Genomic DNA, 27996 nt, shown 5'->3' with positions numbered 1-27996 from the left:
ATCATCATTATCATGGCTACTTTCACTATCCTCGTCGGGTTCAACTCAGTGAACAGCTGTCGTGGCGTGGGTGCGCTCATACGCCTGGATGGAGGAAAAAGGCACGGATCTCCAGCGGAGAGAGCGCGACGCACTCGGTGTCGACCGCGCTGTCGCCGGCAAGGCCGCCAGCGTCGATCTCGGCTGTAGGGTTGGGCGCCGGCCAGCTCCATCGTGAAACTTTGGCGCGCGGCAGGACCATCGTGAGCGAACGCTCATCGAGCGAGGCGGCGCTGCCAAATGTGGCAGCGGTTGGGATGCACAGCCGCTCTTCCGAACCCTCGGTCTCGCACTGGTCAAGTCGCGCCAGCCGCAGCATGATCGGCGCGCCCGGTCCGCCGTCGCGGACCTTGGCGGTAAGAAGATGCGCAAACTCCGGCAAGCTTGTGGTCAGGATTGATGGCGTGGCACTGGCGGCAAGCTCGGGTGGTGGAAGTTGACCAAAGAACAGTGCGAGTGGGTTGTTGTTGAGGTACGTCAGCTTGGTTCGCATCGCCACACCGGCGCGACTCGTGTTGCCGGCCACGAGGGTGAAAACCGGATGGACTCGGGTTGTGTCGTTGAGCGCCTGCCCGAGCCCGGCGTTGGGCCACCCGTTCTGCAGCATCCGCCGATGAACCATAACCTCGAACGCGCCGTTGCTCGGCGATCCAGCGCCGTGCGTGTACGGCACAGCCACGCCGAGCGCAGCGCCGCCGCCCCACGCCGCCACGTGCACACCCGACACCGCTGGGTAGTACGAGTACGACGGTGCAGAGCCGGGCTCGGTAAACCGCAGTCGGTACTGCAGGCCCGAGTCGTCGGTGTAGAACCCGCCATTGGCCTCAAGATCCGTCACAAACCTCAACGCCACATTGGTGCCATCCCCGGTCGCGTCAACCGGGCCGAGCGCCACTGCCACATCGATCCGCCGCTTCTGATCCGCGCTCGGCGCCGGTGGATGAAACACGCGCCAGCTCACTGTCGTCTTGCCGTGGACCGTGTACACTGCGGTCACCGTCTCGACAAGCTCGCCGCTGCTCCGCACAAGCGCCGCCGGGCCGCCCAACACCACACCAATGTCGGTTCGGAACACGTACGCCGAGCCGAGCGACGACGCGTAGTTGATCAGCTCCACGTCGAGCAGCGACCACGCCCCGCCACGGTAGTCGGCCGACCTCACTCCGGTCACGCCGGCACTGGCGTCAAACTTGAGGCCGACCACCCCATTGTCGATGGTGAACGCCCCATCAGACGCGGGCACGCGCGCACAGCCAGCAACAGGTTCTGGCTCGACGCCACTACCTACGGCGAGTTCGATCTTGAACGTGACGCACGCTGCTGCCGGCACATCCACAGCCTGGAACCAAAGCGTCGGCCGCGTGCCCGTTGCCTCGCACTCGCCGTCGAGCTGGACTGCAACCTGCGCGCCGCTCCGAGCGTGGCTCACCTCGACGCTCATCCCGTCAACGTAGACACCGTCAAAGTCGACGGCAACCATGTCCGAGCGTGCCCAACCGAGCGAATTGCAAACGACAACGGCCGACGTTACCGGACTGCCTGCGCGCGGGCGCGCAAGACCCTTGCGCGCCGATGTCGAGACGTTGGCAGCGAGGCCGAGGTGCGCCAGCGCGTCAAACGCTAGCGCGTTGCCCGCGGCCGTTGCCTCTGCGAGATGTTTCTTGTAATCGGCAACTACTTGGAGCTTGGACGTCCCGGTAATGGCGTCGTGGTGCTGGAGAATTGACTGCGCCCACCGGCCACTCGCCAGCCGCGCAAACTGCGCCGCACTCCCTGCCGCCCGAAACGCGTGCAGATACAGCATCTCGGCCACGCGCAAATTGGCGTCCTGCGCCCGCGAGAACGCCTTGAGCGATGGCCGCGAGGTGAAAAACCCTGTCCAGTCAGTCTCTGGAAGCTCGATGTACGGGAGAAAGTCCTTGTCGACAAACTGGTTGACTCGCGTCCCGCTCGCAGCAAGCGAGGCATGGACAGCGGCAAAGTACTCGCCCACCGTAGAGAACCGAAACGTCATGTTGCGATACTTGGCCGCCGAGTGCTCGTTGAGGTACGCCACCACTGCCGACTGGTTGCGAAACATCAGCGACGCGTTGGTGTACGCAAAGTCGCCACCAGCAGGGACCATCACATGACCCGAGTCGACATACCACGGCAGCCGCACCAGCACGTTGGCAAAAAACTCGTCGGCAAGCAGCGGTAGGTTCTCCGGCGTCGCCGGTTTGGCGTCTGGATGCTCAAAGTTGAAACCGTGCGGCGCAGAGTACGTCAGCCCGAGGATGTGGGTGTAGATGTCCGAGACGTTGGAGGCCGGCGATGCAGGCGCGCAAGCGTCGCCGCGCCAGAGAAACTCCTCCGAGCCCGCCGCTTTGAGCGCAAACGACTCTTCCCAGTTGATGCGGCGGATGACATGGCCGTTGAAGCCTGACGCCGCCCAAAGCAACGGCGTGACCGACGACGCGCCAAACGGATCGATTTGCCAGCCAAAGGCAGGCACCACGCCGACGGTGTTGAGAAGGAACAAGTGGCCTTCGGTCATCTGCTGGATGACTGGCTCATAGTGGGCCACAGCCTCGTCGTTCATCACAATGCCGCCTGACACAAACTCGAGCTGGCCCGACGCCGCCAACGCCTTGATCGTCTCCCTCTGCGCCTGCGTCGTTCTCTCGTCCTCCCACCACATCTGAAAGTACGCCGTCTCCACCTGGATGAACCGCAGCTCCGGATCCTTTGCCAGCTCATCCGAGACCGACGAGATGATGAACCGGACTTGATCCTCGTAGTACTGCTCATACGTCTTGACATAGCCCACATCGTCATGCGAGTGACAAATGATGTGAACCGTCTCCCCCTCGCCAGCCACCCTACCCACCAGCACGCACGCCAGTCCCAGCACCAGCACAGTCGCCACGCACAGCCCGCCACCCACCACACCCATGGAAGCCCTAAAGAATTAAAGTGACGTATAGTTCCCCTTCTCGCCCTGTCTCCCTCCCCCCCCCCCCTCGCCCTGCCTCCGCCCGTCTCGGCCCTGTCGCCCTTCTCGCACCTGACATGGCTCTCCGTGCACACGACCGAAGAGTGCAGAGGCTGTAACGAGGAGAATATCACAGCTGGAACGATACAACTATGAGCGCTATGAAAAAAGGTATATGGTACATGCTTGGTGTAAAGGATGAGATCAGACAATAAGTATTCCGTCTATAGTGGCCATCTGACGTGTGTGGTGGCGAGGAGGGGAGAGAGGGGGAGGGGGAGGGGGGGGGGGGGGGGGTGGACAGGCCCTGAAAAAGGGTGACATGGACCAAGTGGTGATGGCCAGACCAGCCACCACACCCAACACACACACACACACACACACACACACACAACACACACACACACACACACACACACACACACACATACTGGACCACACTCGCTTGACCTCACCCACTTGGACGGCCGTACCCTTGCTTCACCCCCCGCACGTCATGGCTGACTTTGGTGTGCGCCCGCAGCTCGTCTCCATGTATGCGCCTCTGGTCCACGATGATGATGGTGCTGGTGCTGGTGCTGGTGGTGATGATGATGATGATGATGGATTTTATGCAGCCTTGGGTCCTCCTCAGATTGATCTGGATAGTGGTGATGGAGGTGGTCGGCTTGGAGAAGGCATTGGTGGTGGGATTCTAGGGCTGGCGCATCACATGTACCATCCGCTCGACGATGGTGCGCCTAGCTCGGCCCCTGCGCCAACGGCGACTCGGACCGCCGCCCCGGAACGTGCTGCAAGCAATGCAGAGTGCAACAGCAGTGTAGATTGGAATCGCATGTATCAAGAAGTGCTCGAGTCGGAGAGTGCAGATCGAGAAGAGCAGCTGGCCATGGTGCGTGGAGAGTTTGAGGCGGCGGCGCGGGCCCACGCCAAGATCATTGTCGACGAGATGCACCTCCCGCCTACGGCACAGACACATCCCCCCTCGCAGTCGATGGGCGGCGTGGCCGGTGGCGACAAGTATGTTGTGGACGGAATGCTGCTCAAGTTTGCCCGCGACACGACCGGCCTCTACGGCGGCGATGCTTTTGCCGGCAAGGCCGCTGCCCACGAGCTTCTTGGTGCTGAAGCAGTGACTTCAGCATATGTGCCTGGTCTCGGTGCCCCGCTTCTTGCACTGGTTGACTACTCTGGCTTTCGACTTGTTGCCGCAGCGCTGGTTCCGATTGTGCCGCCAGAGTCGCTGGTCCACGGTTCGAGCGATGCGGGCGTCACCGTCCATCAGGCGGCTCCCGAGTCCGCCACCGGACGTGCACTCGAGCAGCTCGGCGTCGGGCTCAATCTTGCTGAGCATGCTGTCACTTCGCGCGACGGATCGGCCACCATTCAAACGCGACTCGCTGCCGATGTCGAGGTCCACGTCGGCACCGACGGCCGGACATATGTCCTCGACACTGCCCGGCTCTTCCCCCCTGACGAGCCGGTCGTGACTCTCCGCGGCTCGCACCTCTACCGGCTCCTCCGGCCCGAACTGGTGTCTGCCTTTCCGCACCCGCTCTCGCCAGACGCGTTTCGGTCTGGGCCGCAACGACCACAGCACCCATAACGCCCGGGTCCGCGCCGCTGTCGCGCACCTCCGCACCCATGTCATTCCAGCGTTTGCACGCGAGCTCCACGATGCGTACGCGGCAGCGCATGCCGAGATTGAGGCGCAAGCGCGTGCGGCTGACAAAGACGGCGCCCATGCGTCACGCGACGTCGAGCCGCAGACATGGAACGAGCTAGCAGCATCGATTACCAGTCTCGCTAAGGATTTTGTGGTCGCTGGCGAGGCGCTGCGGCACGAGATTCGACTTGCGGTTGAAGCCCGGTCCCGAATTCTGCCGACTGCTTCCGAGGGCAAGGCCGAGTCCGATGAGGCGAGCGAGGTAACTGGCCTCGATCTGGGGCCAAGGTCGGTCCATTTGCAAGCAATCCGAGCATGGCCGCGTGCTCATTCCGGAGGCCGAGCCGCCGAGCTCGATGCGGCCGTGCTTGACATTCTCGAGGACGCACTGCACGAGTGGGGCATCAACGTCCGGTACCTCGGCGCCGTTGCTGGTTTGGTCGAAGAGAAGGGCGGAGTGGCGGCAGCGCGTCTGCGACGGCTGCTGCTCACGGAAATGGTGAGCCGGACACTCAAGGTCGAGCTCCGCGAGATCATGCGTGACTGCGGGGGCGTCGGGCGCGACGAGAACGAGCTTAGGGCGCGAATTGTCGACCACTTTAACCTTGTGCTGGGCACGTCGCGGGCGGCGACGACGGTTTGGGCGCGCGGCGGATCGTTTGTAGCGCATGTAGCGGCCAAGTACCCGATGGACGTGGAGCACGGTGCGGAGCTGCGAACGAGCGTCGACCTCGGCTTGGTCTTTGCGCGAGTCCAGGCTGCGACTGGTATCCATTTTACCGAGGCCGTCAATGGGACAATGGTGCGGCAGCCGATGTCTGTGCTCGCGCTTGCTGCGCCGTTCAAGGCCAGCCAGGTCGCTTCTGTCACGCCGCGGACTCCGATGGTCCGGCTCCAGATGGCGTCGCATGCCAAGGTTGTGGCCATGGGCCAGCGAGTGCTGCAGGTGGCAGACCGCGACCTGTGGACGGCGTCAACAGCATACTACCCCAAGCTCGCGCCGGATTTGAAGCACGCACTGATGGCGGCACCCGACGTGGCGGCGCTCTGGTTCATCACTGCGCGATTTGCAGACCAACTCGGGGCCGACGATGTCACCGCACACGCGGCGTACGCGCGGGCGCGCATGCTTATCTCCACGTGCGACCCATCATCGTCGCTTGACGCCAATCTTGCAGTCGGTGAGATCGAGCGGCACTATGCGCACTTTGTTCTGGAGCGCAATATAGTCCTCAAAGGGCTCAAGCTACTTGCCCGCGCACCTCCCTCGCCGACCGGCAAGCCTATGGGTCGGCTGGTTCCCGTCTCAGACGGGGGCAGCCAGATCGAGTGGCTGTGGAATGCGCGGATGCTCGAGTGCTTGTCGTCGGGTAGCAGCATCAGCTTTTGCGGTCCGGGCATCGAGGTCAAGCTCCCCTACCGTCTTGCCTCCAGCGGCCGAAACTCACGATGGATTTGGGACAGCGAGAAGCTGCAACTCGACGCCAGCAGCCACAACGGCAATGTGCCGTGGAAGACAACAATGTTCAGGTGTGGCAGAGAGGGCGATCTGTTCACGAGCGCCGATGGCAGCGTCTCATACACCTTTGAGCGGGCCAACAACAAGGTTTTGCGAGCGGAACGGATCATACCTGCCCAGGGCCAGCACGGGTCCCGACATGCGCACCAGCCGTTTGGCCACCATGGTCGAGCCAAGCCGTTTGGCCACCACAGCGCGGCCAAGCCGTTTGGCCACCACAGCGCGGCCAAGCCGTTTGGTGCGCCACAGCAGCAGAAATTGGTTCAGGAGCGGCCGTGGCAAGTCACGTTTCGGATGATCGGGCGTGTTCCGCTCGCCCTCATGGTGCTGGCGATCGAGATCGAGGCCATGGTGCGCAAGTCATACTGACCAAGAGCTGGAGACCGAGTCTACGCCCTCGCCTGCACACACACCCGCGCCCGCGGCCGTGCCCGAATTCGAGCTGCATGACTCCGAGTAGACGGTCAAGCCCGACTTGGCAGTGTCGAACAACGTCCGCCCGGTCATGCGATCCGAGTAATACGATGCGGAGCCGTCCGAGGTGTAGGCGTCAGCAGCGTCTGGCGTGCTGCCGGGCGATGCGAACCATGTCATTGGGTTGAGCCAGTCAGCCCAGGACCGCGCAGGAGATGCCGTTGGCACTGCAGGCGGCGCTGCCGGAGCGTGAAACACGCCGGGCATCGATGTTGTGTGCTCCAGCTCGGTGGGAGGGACCGGACGCGATGGCCTGCTGCCGCGGTCTCGGCGCCGCCGTGCATGCGCGTGCTGCAACCGATTCCGCGACGGAGGCGGCGGCGGACGGCGGGAAGCACAGCTGGCGACAAGCCAGCCGGCGATGGCGGCGGCTCCGGCAACAGCAAGCGCGACAACAAAGTGCGTGCCCGAGTGCGGGATGCCGAGAGTAAAGTCTGCGTTGTTCAGAGCAGAGACACTCCCCAGCGCCAGCAGCAGAGAAGCCGCGACCGTCATGGCCGCCACTCGGGGCACGGCAGCGATGATCCAGCCTGATGTCGATGACAGAGATGGCGACGGCGAGATCGGCGGAGCTAGCAGTGTCAGCAAGATCCCTGATGCCAATCCCATGACCACGGTCTGGACATGGTCACTCCAGCCTCTTGTTGGCGCACCAACGACAATGGCGAGAACATAGCCCGCTGCCGCTGCAAGACCTGCCCATCGCCACCTCTTGCCACCGCCATCGCTTCCGGTCCCAGCCTCCGCCATGCTTTCCTCCCTGTCTGATGTCGCCGAGTGTGTGCTCGCCTCCCTCCTGTCTCCCCCGCCTATCTCGGGCCATACGGAAGCAGCACCTCCTCGCCGAGCGGCAGCGAGCTCCGCCACCACATCTTCAGGGAGGCCTGCTTGGTCAGAGTGGATGGGCGTGGGTGGGCGATGCATGAGGATGGAGTGAGGTGAGAGGGGGGAGGGGGGGGGGAGGGGGGGGAGCCGACTTGAGCAGTTGTGAAGAGCTGAGCTCATCAGACCTCATCGGACCTGATCGGACATGTGATCGGACGCACGCACGAGATGCTGCTCGGACATGATCGGACCTGGGAAGCGGGGGGGGAGGGGGGGGGGGGAGGTAGATAGGGAGGGAGATGAGGGGGCGAGGGCGAGGCAAAGGGCGTGCGAGCCGCCCAAGCTGCTCAAGAGCGGGCACATCGGACATGATCGGACATGATCGGACATGATCGGACATGATCGGGGACAAGAGTTGCTGATGACATCCAGAGTCTGGCTTAGGTGGTGTCAGGCCCGGGAGAGACGCCGAGCCTGCCGGGCAGACTGGGCGAGTCTGAGGGACACAGTCTCCACTCGGTGCAGTTGCAGCACGGGGTGGGAGAGAGAGAGAGAGAGAGAGAGGTAGCGAGCAGATGGTTGGCAGAGGCTCGTCAGTGTATGCGAACGATGTGCTGGGGGGCGAGGTGGTGCTGGTGACTGGCGGTGGGTCGGGCATCGGTCTGGCTACGGCGTGGGCGGCGGTGGCTGGTGGGGCGGCTGGTGTGGCCATCGCCGGGCGGAAGGGGCATCGGCTGGAGGCTGCGGCTGAGGTGCTGGTGGAACGCGGCGAGGCCGAGGGATATGATTGTCGGATCTTGCCCGTGGTCATGGACATCCGTCACTTGGCATCGGTGGAGTCGGGCATTGCGACCGTCATCGACGTCTTTGGTCGCATCGATGTGGTGGTCAACAACGCAGGCGGGCAGTACGTCTCGCCGGCTGAGGACATCTCGCCCAAGGGCTGGCGTGCTGTTGTCGATACCAACCTAACCGGGACATGGAATGTGCTCGTTGGCGTCTTTGCCGCCCTCGATGCCGCTGCGCCCGACAAGGCCGCCCTTCGTGGCCTCCGCTGCGTCAATGTGGTGGCGGACATGTGGGCAGGCATGCCGCACATGGCTCACTCGGGCGCGGCACGTGCTGGCGTTGTCAACCTCACACACACACTCGCTGTCGAGTGGGCCCGATACGGGATCCGCATCAACGCCGTCGCGCCCGGCATCATCGTCTCGTCTGGCCTCGACTCGTACCCGGCGCCCGTCCGGGCCGCGCTCCCGTCCATCGCCGCCGCCTGCCCCACCGGCCGCGGCGGGACCGAGTCAGAAGTTGCTGCAGCCATCATTTTCCTTGCCTCTTCCGGTGCATCATATGTCAACGGCGCTGTCCTCCGGGTCGATGGCGGCTCCTCGCTCCGCAAGGGCATCGAGCTTTCGTCGTTCTTCCCGCCACACCCTGCCATCCCGCCGTACCACTCTGCCCCGTTCCTCGCCGACAAATACGGCGCATTCATCCAGGCATCCCGACTCTGATCCGGACAAACACCCTCGCCATCTTGGCATCCTCCACCCGAGCTCCGATCCGAAGTGATCCCCGCCTGCCGCAGACAGACCAGACCACACACGCCCGACCTACGCTTCGCGCCGAAGCCACTCAACTCTGCCCACACCACCATGGCCGCAGGACTCACCGACTGGGACGAGGCCCAGATCCGCATTGGCAACATGAAGGCGCCCGAGCCGACCGAGCCGTACTACCCTGTATGCTGAAGCTGAGAAGAACGCGGAGGAGCTTACTGGCCCAAGAGAAGGCCTGTGGCTGGCTTGGCCTGGGTTGAGGCCTAGCTTCACGAAGGGACGTTGTGGAGCAGGTGGTGGGGGGGAAAATTGATGAAACTCACCCCCCACCCCCCCCTCCCGCCCCCCCCCCGCCACTCATACTCTCTGGCTTGGAGGTCACAGGAAGTCACGTATGATGTCGGGAACGGGAAGCGGCTGACAGAGGAAAAGGCCGAGGGCATGGGCTCGGATGATCTGGACGAGTGGGACGATGACGACGACGATGATCTGGCGGTGTTGCAGATGATCAAGGCCAAGCGGCTGGCCGCGCTTCGGGCACAGATGGCGTCGGCGTCGCGCGGTGTGACTGAGATCTCGCAGTCCGAGTACATCAAGGAGGTATCCGAGTGCAGCGATTGGATTGTGCTCCATCTGTACCAGGACGACAATCCGGCGTGCCGGGTGGTGCACGCCGCCATGGAGCGCCTCGCGGCATCGCGGCCGGTCCCGGTCAAACTGCTGCGCATTGTCTCGACGGCAGCCATCCCCAACTACCCGAACGACCTGGTGCCGTCCATCTTCTTCTACCACGAGAAGAACCTCGTCTCCAAGCTCGTCTCCATCAAGCAGCTTCCGGGCGGGCTCGGCTTTAACGCCGATGACCTCGAGTGGATGCTTGCCTCGCTCGGCGCCATGGACACCGACATGGAAGAGAATCCGCGCGCCGACGAGGAGGAGTTTGACCGACGTCGCCTCGTCAAGTCATCGTACATCGGCATGGCAACCTCGCTCGATGATCTCGAGGCCATGTAGTCGCCGCTGTTTCAATCGCCTTTCGTTCCTGCATCGCACCTGAGCACGACTAGGTGCAGAGTAGGTGCAGGAGAGGCAGAGAGAGGGAGAGCTGACTATTTTCAGACATCCAACAACGTCGTGGCTCGTGTCCGATCCGACAGGCATGCACACCACGGGCACCTGAGCCGAACTCGCATCCCTGCCGTCTCCTCGCCTGCGCAGCAGCCATGCACTGCAAGCGGGTCGATAGTATTGAACGCATAGCAGCACCCGCGATAGGAGCCCCACTTGGCAGAACACCAACCATTATGTTGTACTCGATCTGTGATAGCACTTGCCAGGGAGAGAGCAGGAAGCGACAGCCATCGCCTGCCCGAAACGCCGCACCAATCGCCGCAAACTCGGCATTTCCCGCAATGACGACAGCAGCAGCGCGAAGAGTGAGCGAGAAGCACTGGTGGAGCAAGCAGGGGAAACAGAGAAGGGCACTTGGTGGACACCTGACCCACAGTCCCTCCAGGAGTGACCATGACCATGTTCGGCAAGGTACTGCGGTCGCCATGGACATCGTTTGTTTCTCTTCTGGTACGTGAGGAGGGGAGAGGGGGAGGGGATCCTGGGCGGGCGGGCGGGCCGAGACTCACCGAGGGACATGGGATGGGATGAATGGGCATGGGCATGATGATGACAACAACCGCAATGACTATGATCTCAACGATGGATGGCAATGACCACAACAATAACAACAACTATCATCATCATGATTGCAACGATGGCGATGGTGGTGACCACAACGATACGACGACCACAACGCCACGACGACAACAACGCCACGACGACAACAACGACACGACGACAAAAACCATCATCGCGCTGACAACAACAATGGATATGACCTGCTCACGCCACGAACCGCTGCAGACCCTCCAATCAACGCTGCTATTGGGCGTGTCGCCAACATCGCCCACCCTCTCCACCATCCTCACACTCACCACCTCGGCCACCGCCCTATACGGCATCCACTACTTTGCCGCCGCTGCCAAGCCGCCGACCCTTGTCGTCCCATCATCGCCATCGTCGCCACACTCAGTCCTGCTTGCCGCCGACGCGCTGCCCACTCTCCGCGAGCCGTACTACCCGCCGTTCCTCCTTGATGGTGGCCATACTCAGACGGTGCTCGCCGCCCGTCTCCGGCCTGTTCCGCGCGTCGACTACCTACGAACCTCGCTCTTTCTCGCCGATGGCGGCATGGTGGCGCTCGACTGGGCCACCAAGCCGGCTGACATCACCCCGCACACCCCGGTCATGCTTGTCCTCCACGGCCTCACCGGCGGCTCGGATGAGGGCTACGTTCGTCTCGCCGTTCGATCGGCACTTGCTATGGGCTGGGCTCCGCTCGTCTTCAACTACCGCGGTGCTGCCGGGACCGACGTCCTCACCCCGCGCGGCTACTCAGCGTCCGCCACCGACGACCTCGACGCTGTCCTCGCCCACGTCAAGGCCAAGGCGCCACACTCGCCGCTTTTTGCCGTCGGCTTCTCGCTCGGTGCCAACATCCTCTCACGCCACCTCTGCGACGCTGGCTCGGCCACCCCTGTCGACGCCGCCGTCGCCCTCTGCTGCCCATTCTCCATGATCCGCAAGCCCGAGCACTCGCTCCCCTGGATCTACGAGCGCATCTTCACCGCAAATCTCGTCCGCTTTGCCAAGCGCCACCCCATGCTGGCCCACCACCCGCAAGTCAACCCGGCCGACCTCGACACCTGCCGCACCGTTCGCGACTTTGACGCTGCTGTCACCGTCCCGGTCTTTGGCCACAAGGACGTCGACGACTACTACCGTCATGCTACCGTCGCTGGCCGCATCTCCGGCATCAAGATCCCCACCCTCTTCCTCTCTGCCGCAGACGACCCCATCGTTCCGGAGCCCATCATCCCCACCGACGACATCGCCGCCAACCCGTACACCATGGCCGCCATCACCCGCCGCGGCGGCCACTGTGCCTGGCTCGAACACGCCGGTGTCTGGGGCCCGGCTTGGTCCGACCACGCCACTATCGAGTTCTTTTCTGGCCTCCTCGACCATAACCTCCTCCGCCGCGCCCCGGCCTCGTGATCGGCAACCTGTCACTGTTATGTGCAAATGTTGGTTTCTTCAGGGCCATCGACTATGTTCATCACCTTACCCACTGCTTGAACCTTCCGAGCCCGACGAGCTCGCTGCATCGACCGCCACAACCACTCCGCCGCCGGCTGCCACCGGCACCGACGTGAACGACGCACCGCGGACGACTACCGGCGTCGCGGGATTGCCCTCCAGCGTGAGATCGCCGGCCTCGCCCTGGTCCGTCCGCAACCCTTCGATGTCGCGGACAAGAATGAGCCCGTCGATATGGCCCGAGTCCTCATCGCGGTTCATGACCACGTTGAACTGCTGGAGCGCAAGCTGGTCGGTCTCCGAAGACCGCACCATGTTGTGCGCGTCGAGCTCAGTCGTCACGATGTCGTCGAGTTCGGCCACGATAAACGTGTTGCGCTCCTGCTGCGTCTCAGACTGGAGTGCTACCCCGATAATGGCCGAAAAGCCCACAATGAGCGTGCCAAACGTCGAGAGCACAGACTGGTCCTTGTCAAGGTTGACCACGTTGAGAAGCGCAGGAATCATAAGTGCAAAGAAGCACGCAAGCACAAGCATCATCCCCAGCGAAATCGATCGCGGGACCTGGATGATAGAGAAAACGCCCACTCGCCGCGTATCAAACAGGTCGTCGATCTCATGCAGTGCCGTATCGGAGAGCCGGATGTATGTCATGCCGTCCTCGTCCTCCTCCGACGACGAAGACGATGTGGGCTGCCAGCCAGGCAGCACGCCAGTGTCAAGCGAACCCCACATGACTGGCTCGTCAGAGACACGGAACGGCGTCTCGGCGCCGCCGCGTGACAGCACGCAGATCGTCTGGCTCTCTCCGCTCACCTGCCGGTCGAGCTCGTCCTCCGGAAGCAGCGGCAGCTCCGGGATTCCGATGCCGGCCATCTTGAGCCGTCCCGAGTGGTACTTGACCGTCGCCACCGTCTCAAGATAAAAGACAAGCAGGTCGCGCGCATCGTCGACGTCCGAGCCGGCGTTGGGGAAAAACTCCTCCACAGCCCGCGCAAACTGCTGCAGCTCGTTGCGCGCTTGCAGCGGGAGGTGCGAGATCGAGTGCGCCTCGCACAGCTGGTCGTACACATTGTAGAGCACCGACGAGGTCCAAACCAGCGCAATGAGCCAGTTGACAACCACCACAAACGTCGCCGTCACTACAACCGCCACAATCAGCATCCGCTCAGTCTTGGCGGGGTGGAAAATGAACGAGAGCACAAAGTACGGGACGCCGCCGCCGTACAACATGCCCACAAGCCCTGCAACGATGGTCCGGCAGACGCAGACAAGCCAAAAGACAACCTGGTACGAGCGTGGCCGCCCACGTCCGGCGGTGTCAAACGACGCCCAGCGCCCCATGATCACCCGCGACTGGATCGACGACGTCGACTCGGACGGATCCGTCAGATCCAGCATCGACCGTGGAATGAGTGCCTGCACAAGGAGGAACAGTCCGAGGCCAAGGAGGACAGAGAAAAAGTACGTCCGCGACGACTGGATGGTCGTGGCCAGGAGCGGCACAACCGCAAAGCCCATGAGTTTGGCATTGATGGTGTACCAGTACCGCGGATCCTCCTCCATGCTGAACGAGCCGGCGCCCGTCATCCCGGACAAAGACAGCGACTCGAGACCGCCGATAAACGAGTCCCAGAAGTAAAAGACAGCGAGCGTGAGGAGGACCGCGAGGACAAGCGATGCCAGATACACCATGTTCCGCCCGGTGTGCTTCGGCTCAAACGTCTGCACAGACTGAAGCGACGACTCGACCGTCGTCCGCTTGAAGCACTCGCCCTTGGCCAGCTCGCCAGACGGTGTGATCGGGCAGATGGCCGAGTGCAGAAAGTCCTGACCCTGCTCAAGGAGAAGGCCGAAGAGGAACGAGGCCATCGCTGCGCGCGACTGCAGCCCATTGCCCTTGTACACCCCGGTCAGCATCGCTGCTGTGCAATCTGCGTCGAGCTGTGACTCGAGCTCGGCCTCGTCCATCACAAAGTGCAGCGACTTGGCGTTGGTCCGGAAGATCGAGCCCGAAAGCACAAACGCTGCCAACTCCTCCCACCGGCCAAAGTTGACAAACATCGATCGTGCTCCGATCCGCCAGTGCTGGGTGAGCGTCGGCGAGACTGCCGTGGGCGAGTACGAAACAAAGTCAAACTGCACATCTACAAACAGTGGCATCGGCTCGTCGATCGGATACAACGCGCCGCGGATGAGATGTGTCCACAACGGCGCCTCTGCGTACAACGACATCTCCGAGTAGCAAATGGACTCGTTGGCGAGGTTTCTAAACTGCGCGTTGAGGAGCGACTCGTCAATGTCGATCGAGGACGAGCGCGCGCCAAAGGCAAAGACGCCAATGAGCACGCCGCCGATGATGACAAGGACAACAACAAGGAAAAAGGCGCCAAACGGTTGCCGCTTCTTGAGCACCTTTTTCTTGTCTTCGCGGAAAAGCTCGTTAGCCGAGTGGGCGAGAAGCTTGGCTCGCGCCTGCTCCTCTCGCGCGCGCCGCCGCTCGCCGTCCGAGTCGCGGACTTTGAGCTCCTTGCGGAGCATGTGGGTAAACGCGGCTGTGAGGTCGGTGAGCGACTCGTCGTCGGCGGTCTCGAGGCCGGCCGCCGTCGCCGTCACCTGCGACGAGATAAGGAGGCCACGGATGATGGTGATGACAAAGAGCAAGACCGAGAACGGCGCAGAAGTGCCCTCGGAGAGCTCCAGCCCGTCAAAGATGACCGACGCGTAGACAATGACAATGATGAGAAGCGCAAACTCCATGAGTGGGAGCAAGAACGACGAGATGAGCGAGAGCCGGTACGACCGCTCGGCGGCGTGGAACGCCGACTCGATGTCAGCAACCGCGCCCGGGCGGAGCGTCAGCAGGTGCTTGTTGTCCTTGTGGTAGTACGAGTACAGCGTCTCGCGCCCGCCCCACAGCACGTCATGGGTCGGCCCGTCATCGAGTTCGTCGTCGGGTCGAGCCGAGAGGTAGACCTCCTCGATGCGGGCCGGAAGGAACGGAAAGGCGTAGACCTTGCCGTCGGGCACAAAGCGGAGGCGCTCGTGAAAGTCAAACCGCGACGACTCGAGGGCGAAGAAGCCCATGGTGAGCAGAAAGTTGTAGAACCGCCGCCGCGAGGTCGACGTCGTCGAGTTTGCCGGCGCCGCGCCGCCGACAGCCGCCGACTCGGCGGCCTTGATGGCGTCGAGAACACGGTGCATCTGCAACAGGTGCTTGGAGACCAGGTTGCGCCCCGAGTAGAGGTTGACTAGGTTCTGGTACGCATGCTCCTCGACCGGATAAGGCGAGCCGTCCTGGACCTTGCGGAAGAGGTTGCCGAGGAAGAGCAGGATGTACGAAACAAGCGAGAGTGTGGTGAGAAGCCGAATCTGGGTCGGGAGCGGATGAAGGAGGGCGGCCAGAGCCATGAGCGGCGCGCCCGCGCCGTAGAACAGCGACAGAATCATGATGACAATGATGCGGAAAAAGTCAAAGAACTGCGCATTGCCCTTGAACGCATACTTGGAGAGAATGAGCTGGACCGGCCGGAGGTGCGGCGAGCGGAGAAAGACAAAGATGTCGACCGACGAGACAATGATAAAGAGCGCAAGGACGCCGACGAGCGTAACGTACGAGCCAATGAACGCAAAGTCAAAGAAGGAGAGGACCAGGACAGGGCCAAAGAGGGCGGCAAACCGCCCAAAGTTGGTCACCAGCATGACGCCAAGGATCTGAAACTTGGGCGCGTCCGACGACGAGAGTAGGATCTCCGAGTCGCCAATGGTGAGCGACTCGACGAGCTCAAAGAGATGCAGCCAGACGCGGTCGATGACAAGGATGGCAAGGACAAAGGCGGCAACAAGAAATATGACCTCAAAGTATGGAGGCCGGAAGAGCTCGATCTGCCGGATGTGCTGCGGGTAGTCTGGGCCGGAAGAGACTCGCTCGAAACAGACCGAGCGGTCGAGCGTGTCGAGATCGCCGTTGGTTCCAGCGCCGCGGTAGCAGGCGATGGACGGCGTGAGCCGCCGGTTGGGTACAAGCTCGACGGCGCCAAAGGCGACCTCCGCAATGGCGTTGAGCAAAGCCTGGTCGTCGTACCGCGTCGAGTTGGGCTTGGGCCGGAAGTACTCGACCATCGACTCGACTGGACAGTCCGAGCCGTAGTCAGTGGCCACCTCGTTGGCGTCGACAAAGACTTGCACGGCCTTGCGGTTTGACTTGAGCATGCCGAGCGAGAGAACACGATACGCCACGTCAAGCCATTTGTGGTGGTCGAGGGCAAAGGCGCGGGCACCAAAGGTAAAGGTGTGCGAGACGGCGGGTTGGAACTCGGGCGAGCGCGAGGTGACAAACGTGATCTTGAGGTCAACAACAAGCGGAACGGGTTCGTTTGGCGGCGCAAAGGCGAGCGTGAGCTTGTTGAGCCAGAATGACGACGAGAGGAAAGTCAGCACGTCCGAGTAGCAGAACGACCGCGTCGAGGCAGGATCAAGGGTGAGCGTGTCCGGTGGTGGGCGAGGGATGTCGAGGCCGTCCTCGACAATGGTAAAGTAGTAGAGGCCGGTGAGGGCAAAGGCGATGGCAACAAAAAAAGTGGCAAAGACCACTCGCCGCTCGCGCTTGCGGCGGCGGCTCTCGGCAAACCGGATCTGGTCGGCAAAGTTGGCGTTGTCACGGAGCGGAGCATTGCCGATGGGACCGGTGCTCGACACTGCCGACCGCGACCGCGACCGGATGCGAGACCGCGACCGCGACCGCGACCGCGACCGCGACCGCGATCGGCCGCGATCAACGACCGGCGAAAGCACCTTGGCGGTGCCTTGCTCACCGCCGTCAGCCTTTTCCTTGGAGGCGCCGGCTTCGGCATCAACCGCAACCTTGGCGCGCTTCTTTGGTGCCGGGTACGGATCCTGTGGCGTCGGAAGGCCGGCGCACAGCGTCTCATAGTCGAGAAAAACGGCGGCTACGTCGTCGGATGAAAAAGCTTGTGGGGCACGGACGTCGGTACCGATCAGCGTTGCCATGGACCGAGTATCTTGAACGACAGACGTCGTGGCCTCGCTGCCTGAGTGGACACCGCGGAGCATGGTTACATTGCGGCCACCGCCAAACTGTGAGTGCCGAACGGTCGAGTGTCTGCGCGGGCGCGCCGGATCAAGGGTGGAGTAGCGAGACGAGGTCCGGCGCGAGTTCCGAGAGCCACGGCGCCTGCGCATGCCGACCGAGCCGTCGTCTGGCTGAAGCGAGGCAAACGCGTCTGCATCCGCATCTGCACCGGCATCGCCGAGCGCACTTGGATCAACAGTGGCGTAAGCGCGAGCATCGACCTCGTTGTCCGAGTCCGCAACAGGCGTGCCACTCTCAGTCGCTGCAGCAGCTACATTAGGGGAGAGCGAGTTGGCCGAGTTTGTTGGAGGCGGTGGGAGCTTAGTCGGCGGCTGGCTGATAGCCGAGAGTTCCACGCCATCATCCGAGTTGTTGCCTGAGGAATCAGCGCCATGATCATGAACATACGAACCCGAAGTCTCCGAGCTTGCGTCGAGGTTGATGACGGGAGTGCTCATACCGTCGTCGTCGTTGTTGACAAAGAGCTATGTGCGACGACGTGGCAAAGAGGAGGAGCGAGGTACAGGCCGCGAGAAGAGGAATGAGGAGAAATAGCAAGTGGGTGTAGAGGGGAGAAGCGCAGCGCAGGGGGGGGGAGAGAGAGAAGAAGGGTGGGAAATGGTACAGCGTGAGTTGCGCGCGTGAGGTGCGCCAACACCGCGAAGTGAGGTGGGGGGGGGGGGGGGAGGGAGGGGAGGGGGTGCGGACTAAAAAATGAAGAAAACGGCAAACGACTGGAGGATTGAAGGTGATCAGGATAGAGGAGGAGATAGGGATAGAGGAGGAGGTATGGTGGTGATTCTCGGATGCAACTGTAGTGTATAGAGCGAGTAAGAGTATGTGAGCAATGGTAATGGAAGATGGAGAGAGGAGGGCTGTAGAGAGGGTGAGGAAGGAGCAGCATGACCATGTTGGCTGGAAAACTCATGTGACGGGTGGAAAACGGCGGTCGGCAGCGGGCGGGAACAGTTGGGGGGGGGGGAGGAGGGGCAGGGCGGAGAGGTACCAGTGGGAAGCAGGACAGAGTGGTGTGAGTGGCACAGTCGACTCTGCTGCGGGTAGCAAAGATGGACAGCATCGGTTTAGGGCGACTGAGCCAGATAGAACCGCTGGACCTGACGCCACTACCGCCGTACATGGGCATGCGGCACTTTACTATTTCCCCTTACCGGCGTCGTCGGCGGGGTCGTGGTGGCGGTGGAAGCGGTGGCGGTGGCAGCGGCGGGCGACGGGGGCGACGTAACGGAGGACGACGTGGGCTTTCGACACCCGAGCGTGGCGTAGCGTCTGCCGACGAGAGTCTGGAGTCACTGGGGTGGCTCTCTGCTGGCGACATGTCGGACCTGCCACGCCGTGGCGTCATGAGCCTCAATGGCGCCATGTCGTACTCGGAGGCAGTCGGTGGGAGCGGGAGCGGTTTCGGAGCCTTTGCCGGCGGCAGCAGCTACGGAGCAGTGCAAGGCAGTCGGTTCCGTAGAGGCAGCAACAGCTACGTCCCTCCGAGCAGCAGTGTGTTCCCCTCGTTTACTGGAGAGGCTGATCAGCATGGCCGCTGCCGTGTTGAGGTGGCCAAGGTCGCCGCTCAGCGCGACGCGGCTGTGAAGGAGCTGGCAGCAGCGCAGCGAGTGATGCGGGCGATGCCAGTGAGGTCGGCGAGTGTCGGCCGTGACTCGCGTGACGTGACGGTACGCAAGGGCAGTGAGAGTGAGAACGAGAGTGGGCGGTGAGGGAGGTAGGTGCATGGACTCACAAGCAGGCAGATCGAGTCGCCGTCTGTGGTGGCGCTGCGTGGGAGCGTGCTGCGGCTGTTTGATGCGCACGGGATGGTTGTGAGTCCGGCGCTGCTGGAGCGGCTGCTCATTCTGGTGTATGGGCACTTTGGAATCCAGCTCGGGCTGAGCGAGGTTGACGAGCTTGTCTCGCCGATGGCGAGCGGCGGGAGCGCTAATCGGCTGGGCGTCGGCCTTGCACCAGTGTCGCCGATCACTCCGGGTGGGCAGGGCTCGCGGCGCGGGCTCTCGTTTGCTGAGCTTTCGCGGTCAGACACTGACAGGGACGAGTCGTCGTCAAGCGAGGCAACGCCGACGTTTGAGGCGATTGTGGCGGCGCATGCGGCGGCAGAGGCGATGGCGGCGTCATCGCAGGCTGTGATCTCGCTGGAGGAGCGTCTTGCGCAATACCGTGGCGAGCGCGACGCGCTCGTGGTCCAGATCCAGGAAGAACGAAGGGCGCGTGCAGTGGCGGAGGTGGAGATGCGCGAGATGGGTGAGCGGATGGCAACGGCGCAGAGCAAGCTGCAAGAGCAGGTCGGTTCGCTGACGGAGCTCATGCAGCAATACCGTGAGCGGGCACTGCGTGTCAATGACGACGCGGTCGAGCTTCAAGTGCTGTCAGCGCAAATGAGCCAGCTAGAGAGCCAGCTAGCGACCGAGCGGGAGGAGCTCGCAGCGGCGCTCGAGAGCGCAATTGTGCTCCGCGAGGAGCTTGCAGCGGAGCGTGCGCTGCGTAAGGCGGCCGAGACGCGAGCGAGTGTGGTGCCTGTGGGTGCTGGCTCGGCTGACACGCGCGTAGCTGCCGCCGAGGCGCGAGCAGGGCTCCTCTCCGAGCAGGTTGCCGATCTTCAGGCACGATTGGAGGCCAAGGCGGCGATGTCGGGTGATGGCGCGTCACCGGATGAGCATGTGCTTGGTGCGATCCAGATGATGCTGACGCGAGTCCTGAAGCGAGTCGAGGGCTTGCCAGCGCTCGCCGAGTCTGTGGCTGCGATGGGCGAGGTCGACCTCACGGCTATTGAGGTTGCGCTCGGCGAGATCAAGACGCAAGTGGCGGTCCCTGTGCCTGGCGAAGCGAATCTGTCGGCGGTTGAAACCGGGCTGGCTGAGATGAAGACCGAGGTGATGATGGGGCTTGCGACGCTCAAGGCTCGCGTGGACGAGCTGTCGGGAGCGGCGACAATCGGGACAGGGATTAACCTGTCGCGTGTGGAAGCTGCGCTCGCGGAGATCAAGCAGCGTGTGGAGACAAGCCATGCAACTGCTGAGGGAGCAGCAGTTGTTGATCTCTCGGTCATAGAGGCGTCGCTGGTCGAGATCAAGGAGCGTGTCGATGCGCCAGAGGTTGTGGAGGTCGATCTTGCGGGTGTCGAGGCTGGGCTTGTGGCGATGAAGACGGAGATGATGATGGCGCTGGCTACCCTGAAGGCGCGTGTCGAAGAACTCGCTGTCCATGCACCGCCAAGCGGGCAAGTGGACCTGTCGTCAGTGGAGGGCAGTCTTGCCGAGATGAGGACCGAGGTAACGATGGCGCTTGCTGGGCTGAAGGCCAAAATCAACGCGGCGGCAGCGGCGGAGGCACCTGAAGCAGCAGACCCCTCTTCGATCGAGACGAGCCTGAATGGCATAGCTGTGGCCCTGGAGGCGGTCAAGTTGCGTGTCGATGAGCTTCCAGGCGTGGAAGCCGCACTTGTGGAGATCAAAGATCGTGTGAATGCGGAACCTTCGTCTGGCATCGAACTGTCGTCGGTCAAGGCTGACCTTGCTGATATGAAGACCGAGGTCATGATGTCTCTGGCGACGCTCAAGGCTCGCGTCGATGAGCTCCCGGCCGAGGCTGCACCTGCTGCCGAGATCGACCTTTCGAGTGTGGAGACTGCGCTGGCTGAGATCAAGGCTCGCTTCGATAAGCTGCCGGCCGAGGCTGCGCCCGCTGCCGAGATCGACCTTTCGAGTGTGGAAACTGTGCTCGCTTACATCAAGGCTCGCGTCGATGAGCTCCCGGTCGAGGCTGCGCCCGCTGCCGAGATCGACCTGTCGAGGTCGAGACTGCGCTGGCCGAGATCAAGGCCCGCGTCGATGAGCTCCCGGCCGAGGCTGCACCTGCTGCCGAGATCGACCTTTCGAGTGTCGAGACTGTGCTCGCTTACATCAAGGCTCGCGTCGATGAGCTGCCGGCCGAGGCTGCACCCGCTGCCGAGATTGACCTCTCGTCGGTCGAGACTGCGCTGGCCGAGATCAAGGCCCGCGTCGATGAGCTCCCGGCCGAGGCTGCACCTGCTGCCGAGATCGACCTTTCGAGTGTCGAGACTGTGCTCGCTTACATCAAGGCCCGCGTCGATGAGCTCCCGGCCGAGGCTGCGCCCGCTGCCGAGATTGACCTCTCGTCGGTCGAGACTGCGCTCGCTCACATCAAGGCCCGCGTCGATGAGCTGCCGGCCGAGGCTGCACCTGCTGCCGAGATCGACCTTTCGAGTGTGGAGACTGTGCTCGCTGACATCAAGGCTCGCTTCGATGAGCTGCCGGCCGAGGCTACCGAGATCGACCTCTCGTCGGTCGAGACTGCGCTGGCCGAGATCAAGGCTCGCGTCGATGAGCTCCCGGCCGAGACTGCACCTGCTACCGAGATTGACCTCTCGTCGGTCGAGACTGTGCTGGCTGAGATCAAGGCTCGCGTCGATGAGTTGCCGGCCGAGGCTACCGAGATTGACCTCTCGTCGGTCGAGACTGTGCTGGCCGAGATCAAGGCCCGCGTCGATGAGCTCCCGGCCGAGGCTGCACCCGCTGCCGAGATTGACCTTTCGAGTGTGGAAACTGTACTCGCTTACATCAAGGCTCGCGTCGATGAGCTGCCGGCCGAGGCTACCGAGATCGACCTTTCGAGTGTGGAAACTGTGCTCGCTTACATCAAGGCCCGCGTCGATGAGCTCCCGGCCGAGGCTGCACCCGCTGCCGAGATCGACCTGTCGAGTGTGGAGACTGCGCTGGCTGACATCAAGGCTCGCGTCGATGAGCTCCCGGCCGAGGCTGCACCTGCTGCCGAGATCGACCTTTCGAGTGTCGAGACTGTGCTCGCTTACATCAAGGCTCGCGTCGATGAGCTGCCGGCCGAGGCTGCACCCGCTGCCGAGATTGACCTCTCGTCGGTCGAGACTGCGCTGGCCGAGATCAAGGCTCGCTTCGATGAGCTGCCGGCCGAGGCTACCGAGATCGACCTTTCGAGTGTGGAAACTGTGCTCGCTTACATCAAGGCTCGCGTCGATGAGCTGCCGGCCGAGGCTACCGAGATCGACCTTTCGAGTGTGGAAACTGTGCTCGCTGACATCAAGGCCCGCGTCGATGAGCTCCCGGCCGAGGCTGCGCCCACTGCCGAGATCGACCTCTCGTCGGTCGAGACTGCGCTGGCCGAGATCAAGGCTCGCGTCGATGAGCTCCCGGCCGAGACTGCACCCGCTGCCGAGATCGACCTGTCGAGTGTGGAGACTGCGCTGGCTGACATCAAGGCCCGCATCGATGAGCTGCCGGCCGAGGCACCCGCTGCTGAGATCGACCTTTCGAGTGTGGAGGCTGTGCTCGCTGACATCAAGGCTCGCGTCGATGAGCTCCCGGCCGAGGCTGCGCCCGCTGCCGAGATCGACCTTTCGAGTGTCGAGACTGTGCTCGCTTACATCAAGGCCCGCATCGATGAGCTCCCGGCCGAGGCTGCGCCCGCTGCCGAGATCGACCTCTCGTCGGTCGAGACTGTGCTGGCTGAGATCAAGGCTCGCTTTGATGAGCTGCCGGCCGAGGCTACCGAGATTGACCTCTCGTCGGTTGAGACTGTGCTGGCCGAGATCAAGGCTCGCGTCGATGAGTTGCCGGCCGAGGCTGCACCTGCTGCCGAGATCGACCTTTCGAGTGTGGAGACTGCGCTGGCCGAGATCAAGGCTCGCTTCGATGAGCTGCCGGCCGAGGCTACCGAGATCGACCTTTCGAGTGTGGAAACTGTGCTCGCTGACATCAAAGCCCGCGTCGATGAGCTCCCGGCCGAGGCTGCGCCCACTGCCGAGATCGACCTCTCGTCGGTCGAGACTGCGCTGGCCGAGATCAAGGCTCGCGTCGATGAGCTCCCGGCCGAGACTGCACCCGCTGCCCAGATCGACCTGTCGAGTGTGGAGACTGCGCTGGCTGACATCAAGGCCCGCATCGATGAGCTGCCGGCCGAGGCACCCGCTGCTGAGATCGACCTCTCGTCGGTCGAGACTGTGCTGGCTGAGATCAAGGCTCGCTTTGATGAGCTGCCGGCCGAGGCTACCGAGATCGACCTCTCGTCGGTCGAGACTGCGCTGGCCGAGATCAAGGCTCGCGTCGATGAGCTCCCGGCCGAGACTGCACCCGCTGCCGAGATCGACCTGTCGAGTGTGGAGACTGCGCTGGCTGACATCAAGGCCCGCATCGATGAGCTGCCGGCCGAGGCACCCGCTGCTGAGATCGACCTCTCGTCGGTCGAGACTGTGCTGGCTGAGATCAAGGCTCGCTTTGATGAGCTGCCGGCCGAGGCTACCGAGATTGACCTCTCGTCGGTCGAGACTGTGCTGGCCGAGATCAAGGCTCGCGTCGATGAGCTCCCGGCCGAGGCTGCACCCGCTGCCGAGATCGACCTTTCGAGTGTGGAGACTGCGCTGGCTGAGATCAAGGCTCGCGTCGATGAGCTGCCGGCCGAGGCTACCGAGATCGACCTTTCGAGTGTGGAGGCTGTGCTCGCTGACATCAAGGCCCGCATTGATGAGCTGCCGGCCGAGGCTACCGAGATCGACCTCTCGTCGGTCGAGACTGCGCTAACCGAGATCAAGGCCGGACTCGGACGAGACGCGCTCACTGGCTTGCACTTCAAGCTCACCGCAGCTGCAAAGGAGTCTGCCGCCGCCAAGGGCAAGCTGGAGCACGTTTCGACTTCACTCGACAACCTTGTTCGCAAGGCCACCGCCGAGAAGGACGCGCTCGCCCAGCAGCTTGCCGACCTCAACGCCGACCTCTCCGAGGCGAAGCAGACCAACGCGGAGCTCATCGCCGCCCTTGCCGCGACAGAGGCCAAGCTCGACATGACTTCCAAGTCGTCGACGAGCCTCGCCAATGTCCTCGCCGCCGTCACCGAGCTCTCTGCCAACATGCCACGCCCCGAGCCGGTCGATCTGGCACCCGTCCTCGCCGCCATAGCCGCTCTCGACGTGTCCAAGCCCGACCTCGCTCCGGTCGTCGCCGCCGTCGCCGCCGTCTCGGCCGAGGTCAAGGCCGAAACCGCCACGCTCACCGCGGCCCTCGACGGAATTGCCAAGACACAGGACCGCATCCTTGTCGACGCCTTCACCGCCGTCGAGCGCGAGTCGCGCCTCCTCGCCGAGCTGTACAACATGAAGGTCGACGAAGCCCAGCGCTCAGTCGAGACCGCGTCCGAGGTCATCGCCTCCTCGCTCCTCGACGCCATCGCCGGGCCCAAGACCGCTGATCCGCTTGTCCGGGCCACCACCGATGCCACGTTTGACTCGGCCCAGGCCGCCCGTCTTGACCTCTCGCGCCGCGAGCAGCTCGCCTTCCTCGAGTCGCAGGTCGCCCAGCTCGAGTCGTCGCTCGCCGGCGAGAGCAGCGAGCTCGAGAGCTCGTCGTAACTGACCGTGCCGTTTACTTCTCGCCGCTCTCTTTGAGCATCGCCTCGAGCTTCATCCGGATGTGCAGCGCAATGAGCTCGATGCCGACCTCGTTGTACGTACCCTGCGGGAGAATGATGTTGGCGTACCGCTTGGTCGGCGCAATGTACACATCAAACGCCGGCTTGACATACTTCTCATACTGGTCAAGCACGGATGCCAGCGTCCGGTCACGCTGCGCCATGTCGCGACGCACCCGCCGCGCCAGCCGCGTATCCGAGTCCGAGTCCACAAACACCTTGAGGTCCATCAGATCACGGATACCCTCGTCGTACAGCGCAAAGATGCCCTCAAGCACAATGACGTCGGCGCGCTCAATGCGCTTCTCCACGCCCACTCGGTTGTGCTCTCCAAAGTCGTACAGAGGAATGTCGACAGGCTCACCGTCCACAATAGACTGCAGCGTCTTTTTCAGCAGATCAAAGTCGATTGCATCTGCAACTCCGCCCAGCGTGTATGGGTGCGTGAGAGAGGGGAGGGAGGGGAAGAGGGGGGGAGACGGGAGCATAAGGGTAAAAAACCGGCTGCAGACATCCAAAAAAAAAGGAACAAACGGTCGAAGCCACCGAACTGGCACCTCCCATCGGCCCATCTCGGCCATCAACGCGGGGCGGGTGACGCGGTGGAGTGTGGGGACGCCATGCTCATACCCAGCCCTACACATACCACATAAACATGTGTATGAGGTAAATGGGTCTCCCCATGCCTGATGGGGAGTCAAGGTGAGGCTGAATGAGGGCAGGCAGGCAGGTGGAAGGGACGGGGTGGGGAGGCCGTACTCGGGTGGTCAAAGTTGTAGGCGTCGGCCTTGGCCTGCTCCTGCTGGGCCGCACTCAGCGGGCGGTAGAACATGTCCAGCGAGATGAGCTCACAGACTCCAGACGCTGATTCGAGCTGAGAGATGATCGCCTTGCTCACTGTAGTCTTGCCCGATGCAGTGCCTCCAGAGAGTCCCACAATGAGCGGCTTCGGGCGAACAGCCATGGCTCTCAAGTCTCGTTCGAGAGAAGGGGGTGACGGTGTCAATACTTCCCCACCGTCACCCACCCGCAGCACGCCCACGCTCAACAAACTCCCGCTCGCCCACATCTTGCTCCCGCATCACCATCACGACTCGCCGCCTTCACTCCGGAGAGCCTCTCAAGCACACCTGCCCCACAGCCATGCCGCTAAAGCCAGCAGCAATCGAGCTGGTCTTCCCGCTACCTCTCACTCATTGCTCCACCGCCGACCTATCTTCCCCTCACACATGGCGTGCATGGCCGCGGTCGGCTGCCAACGTGTTGGCTGTAAAATTTTAATCCCTTGTCTCGGCATACGCCCTGTCTCGGCACATCTCCACCACCAATAACTTGTCCGGGCGCGCGCCCTCGCTCGACACGCGGGCAGCCGCGGTTTGCCCGGTCGAGCTCGCGCTTGAGCTCGGACTCGCGAACGCAGCCACATCTCTCCTCCCACCTAGTCCTACCCGCGGCGCCCTGCCCTCTCCCACCGCTCTCTCCTCCCGCACACAACCGCCACACGCCTCCCCTCCATGGGCGCCGCCCTTAGCCGGTGCACCGGTGCCCGTGGCGCGCAAAGCCCCGGCGAGCCTCACTCTCCCGGCGACACTGGCCATGCCGAGCCGCGTCCCCATCACGATGCTGTTGCGAATGAAAGAGGCAGAAGGCGGTATTCGTTGTCGTCACTATCGTCGTCATCTTCGTCGTCGTCATCGGCTTCGTCATCGTCGTCATCCGTATCATCATCGTCGTCGGCCCCGTCATCGGGCATCGACTTCAGCGACGACGCTGACCTCGCCGATCAGCTGCGTGTCATCCGGACAGAGGTCGAGCGGCTGCAGCACGGCCTTGAGTCGACGCTTGAGCTGCAGAGCAAGGAGTTGCGCCGCGAGCTAGACGACCTGGAGATGCGGGTCTCGCAGGCCGGATCGCTCCGCGGCTCGCTGCCCCTGCTCGACGTCTCAGCCCGCCCCTCGAGCCACACGCTGACCCTGCCGATCAAGTCGGACGCGGTACCGTACGTGGCGCGGCCACGGATTGGTGCTGCCTACCGCTCGTCAGACTCGGGACTGACCATTTCAGACGCAGCCGTCAGCGCTCCCGACTCATCATCGTCGGCGCTCAACTCGTCGTGGGACTCGGGCATGAGCTCGACGTCCGACTCGGCCGCCATCATCTCGCCTGCCGCCGCCCGCCGCGCCGAGCGCAAAGCTGCCGCCGACAACCTCGCCGCTCGCGTCGCCCACTGGAACGGTCCGCGCGTCCTGCTCACCCGCAAGGAGGGCATTGCTGTCCTTGCTGCCGCTACCGACGCGCCGGCCGTCGACTTTGCCACCGTCTACGCCTACTACCTGCCGGGCTCGCGCTCCGTGGCTGTGTGGGCCTTCTTCGACTCGGCAGATCACATGGTCTTCGCCCTAGAGCGCCGCCGTGGCCTAACCCCATCGCCGCCGCGCACCGCCCCCGCTCTGCGCCGCGGCGAGAGCCACACCCTCCACCCGCGCCGATCCTCGCGCCGCCGCTCTTCACACTCATACCTCCCTGCCGACTGCAAGCACGGCCGCAGCCACAACGTCGCTGACACCAACCACGAGCTCCTATCGTCCCAGCCGCCACTCTCCCACCGCATCGCACGCTCGCGCTCCTCGCATGGTTCATCATTGGCCTCGGATGCTTTCTCGCCCCGCCGCCGATGAAAGCCTAAGCCCAAGCCTAAGCCCAAGCCCAAGCCCAAGCCCAAGCCCGAGCCCCAAGCCCGAGTCAGCCAACGCTGCTGCCATCAGTGCACCAATTGGTCTGTAGCCGATTGGTCATTGATGCCACTCGGCAAGCTCCAGCGCAAACACAAATACAACTACAAGTCACACAAACCGAGCCGCCCCCCCAATCCCAACCCCAAACTAACGAACGACCCACTCGACCGAACGAATCGAATCGTCTGCACACTTTTCTCACCACCAAAGGGGACACCCGCCCACATTTCCCCACACATTCCCCCCTCACCTTTCCCCTCCCACCACCACTGCTATCCTCTTCTCCCCCTTCCTACCTCCTCACCCCCTTCCCCTCCTTTCCCTCCTCCCCCCCTCCTTTCCCTCCCCCTCCTCCCTCCTCCCCTCCTCCCCTCCTCCCCTCCTCCCCTCCTGTGTTGCCGATGTTCTCCTGCGTCTTCCTGCACCGCTTCAACGACCTGATCGTCGCCGTCAACTCGTCGGTCGACGCCGTGACTCCCCAGGGCGA

General features: G+C 63.0%; 9 protein-coding genes across 9 annotated transcripts; 6 read left to right on the top strand and 3 right to left on the bottom strand.

Moving 5' to 3' along the window:
- Nucleotides 1–4: 4 nt before the first annotated feature.
- On the bottom strand, nucleotides 5–3034 carry AMSG_09356 (uncharacterized protein). Its single transcript, XM_013899283.1, has one exon. The coding sequence runs from the start codon at nucleotides 2972–2974 to the stop codon at nucleotides 77–79; it is 2898 nt and encodes a 965-aa protein (XP_013754737.1). The 5' UTR covers nucleotides 2975–3034; the 3' UTR covers nucleotides 5–76.
- Nucleotides 3035–3625: 591 nt separating this feature from the next.
- Nucleotides 3626–6973, top strand: AMSG_09355 (uncharacterized protein). The gene is made up of 2 exons (XM_013899282.1): nucleotides 3626–4588; nucleotides 4611–6973. The coding sequence occupies exons 1-2, from the start codon at nucleotides 3726–3728 to the stop codon at nucleotides 6565–6567; spliced, it is 2820 nt and encodes a 939-aa protein (XP_013754736.1). The 5' UTR covers nucleotides 3626–3725; the 3' UTR covers nucleotides 6568–6973.
- A 1099-nt stretch (nucleotides 6974–8072) lies between these two features.
- Nucleotides 8073–9008, top strand: AMSG_09353 (short-chain dehydrogenase/reductase SDR; the record flags this gene model as incomplete). Its single annotated transcript, XM_013899281.1, has 1 exon — nucleotides 8073–9008. The coding sequence occupies one exon, from the start codon at nucleotides 8073–8075 to the stop codon at nucleotides 9006–9008; it is 936 nt and encodes a 311-aa protein (XP_013754735.1).
- Nucleotides 9009–9079: 71 nt separating this feature from the next.
- Nucleotides 9080–10327, top strand: AMSG_09352 (viral IAP-associated factor). Its single transcript, XM_013899280.1, has 2 exons — nucleotides 9080–9236; nucleotides 9438–10327. Exons 1-2 carry the CDS (start codon nucleotides 9150–9152, stop codon nucleotides 10065–10067), a joined length of 717 nt encoding a protein of 238 aa, XP_013754734.1. The 5' UTR covers nucleotides 9080–9149; the 3' UTR covers nucleotides 10068–10327.
- A 607-nt stretch (nucleotides 10328–10934) lies between these two features.
- Nucleotides 10935–12164, top strand: AMSG_09351 (abhydrolase domain-containing protein 3; the record flags this gene model as incomplete). The annotated part of the gene is made up of 1 exon (XM_013899279.1): nucleotides 10935–12164. One exon carries the CDS (start codon nucleotides 10935–10937, stop codon nucleotides 12162–12164), a length of 1230 nt encoding a protein of 409 aa, XP_013754733.1.
- AMSG_09350 (uncharacterized protein) lies at nucleotides 12165–17756 on the bottom strand (the record flags this gene model as incomplete). Its single annotated transcript, XM_013899278.1, has 2 exons — nucleotides 12165–17569; nucleotides 17711–17756. 2 exons carry the CDS (start codon nucleotides 17754–17756, stop codon nucleotides 12231–12233), a joined length of 5385 nt encoding a protein of 1794 aa, XP_013754732.1. The 3' UTR covers nucleotides 12165–12230.
- An 876-nt stretch (nucleotides 17757–18632) lies between these two features.
- On the top strand, nucleotides 18633–25189 carry AMSG_09349 (uncharacterized protein; the record flags this gene model as incomplete). The annotated part of the gene is made up of 4 exons (XM_013899277.1): nucleotides 18633–18983; nucleotides 19059–21074; nucleotides 21113–21739; nucleotides 22487–25189. The coding sequence occupies 4 exons, from the start codon at nucleotides 18633–18635 to the stop codon at nucleotides 24713–24715; spliced, it is 5223 nt and encodes a 1740-aa protein (XP_013754731.1). The 3' UTR covers nucleotides 24716–25189.
- On the bottom strand, nucleotides 24710–25767 carry AMSG_09348 (uridine-cytidine kinase B). The gene is made up of 2 exons (XM_013899276.1): nucleotides 25534–25767; nucleotides 24710–25189 (listed from the first exon to the last, which is right to left on the bottom strand). The coding sequence occupies exons 1-2, from the start codon at nucleotides 25736–25738 to the stop codon at nucleotides 24729–24731; spliced, it is 666 nt and encodes a 221-aa protein (XP_013754730.1). The 5' UTR covers nucleotides 25739–25767; the 3' UTR covers nucleotides 24710–24728.
- A 521-nt stretch (nucleotides 25768–26288) lies between these two features.
- Nucleotides 26289–27452, top strand: AMSG_09347 (uncharacterized protein; the record flags this gene model as incomplete). The annotated part of the gene is made up of 2 exons (XM_013899275.1): nucleotides 26289–26382; nucleotides 26416–27452. The coding sequence occupies 2 exons, from the start codon at nucleotides 26289–26291 to the stop codon at nucleotides 27450–27452; spliced, it is 1131 nt and encodes a 376-aa protein (XP_013754729.1).
- Nucleotides 27453–27996: the final 544 nt, after the last annotated feature.

The sequence above is a fragment of the Thecamonas trahens genome (genome assembly GCF_000142905.1).
Source record: "Thecamonas trahens ATCC 50062 unplaced genomic scaffold supercont1.46, whole genome shotgun sequence".
Classification (NCBI taxonomy): Eukaryota; order Apusomonadida; family Apusomonadidae; genus Thecamonas; species Thecamonas trahens.
The sequence above is the reverse complement of the archived record's forward strand: the minus strand, read 5'-3'. Positions and strand labels throughout refer to the sequence as shown.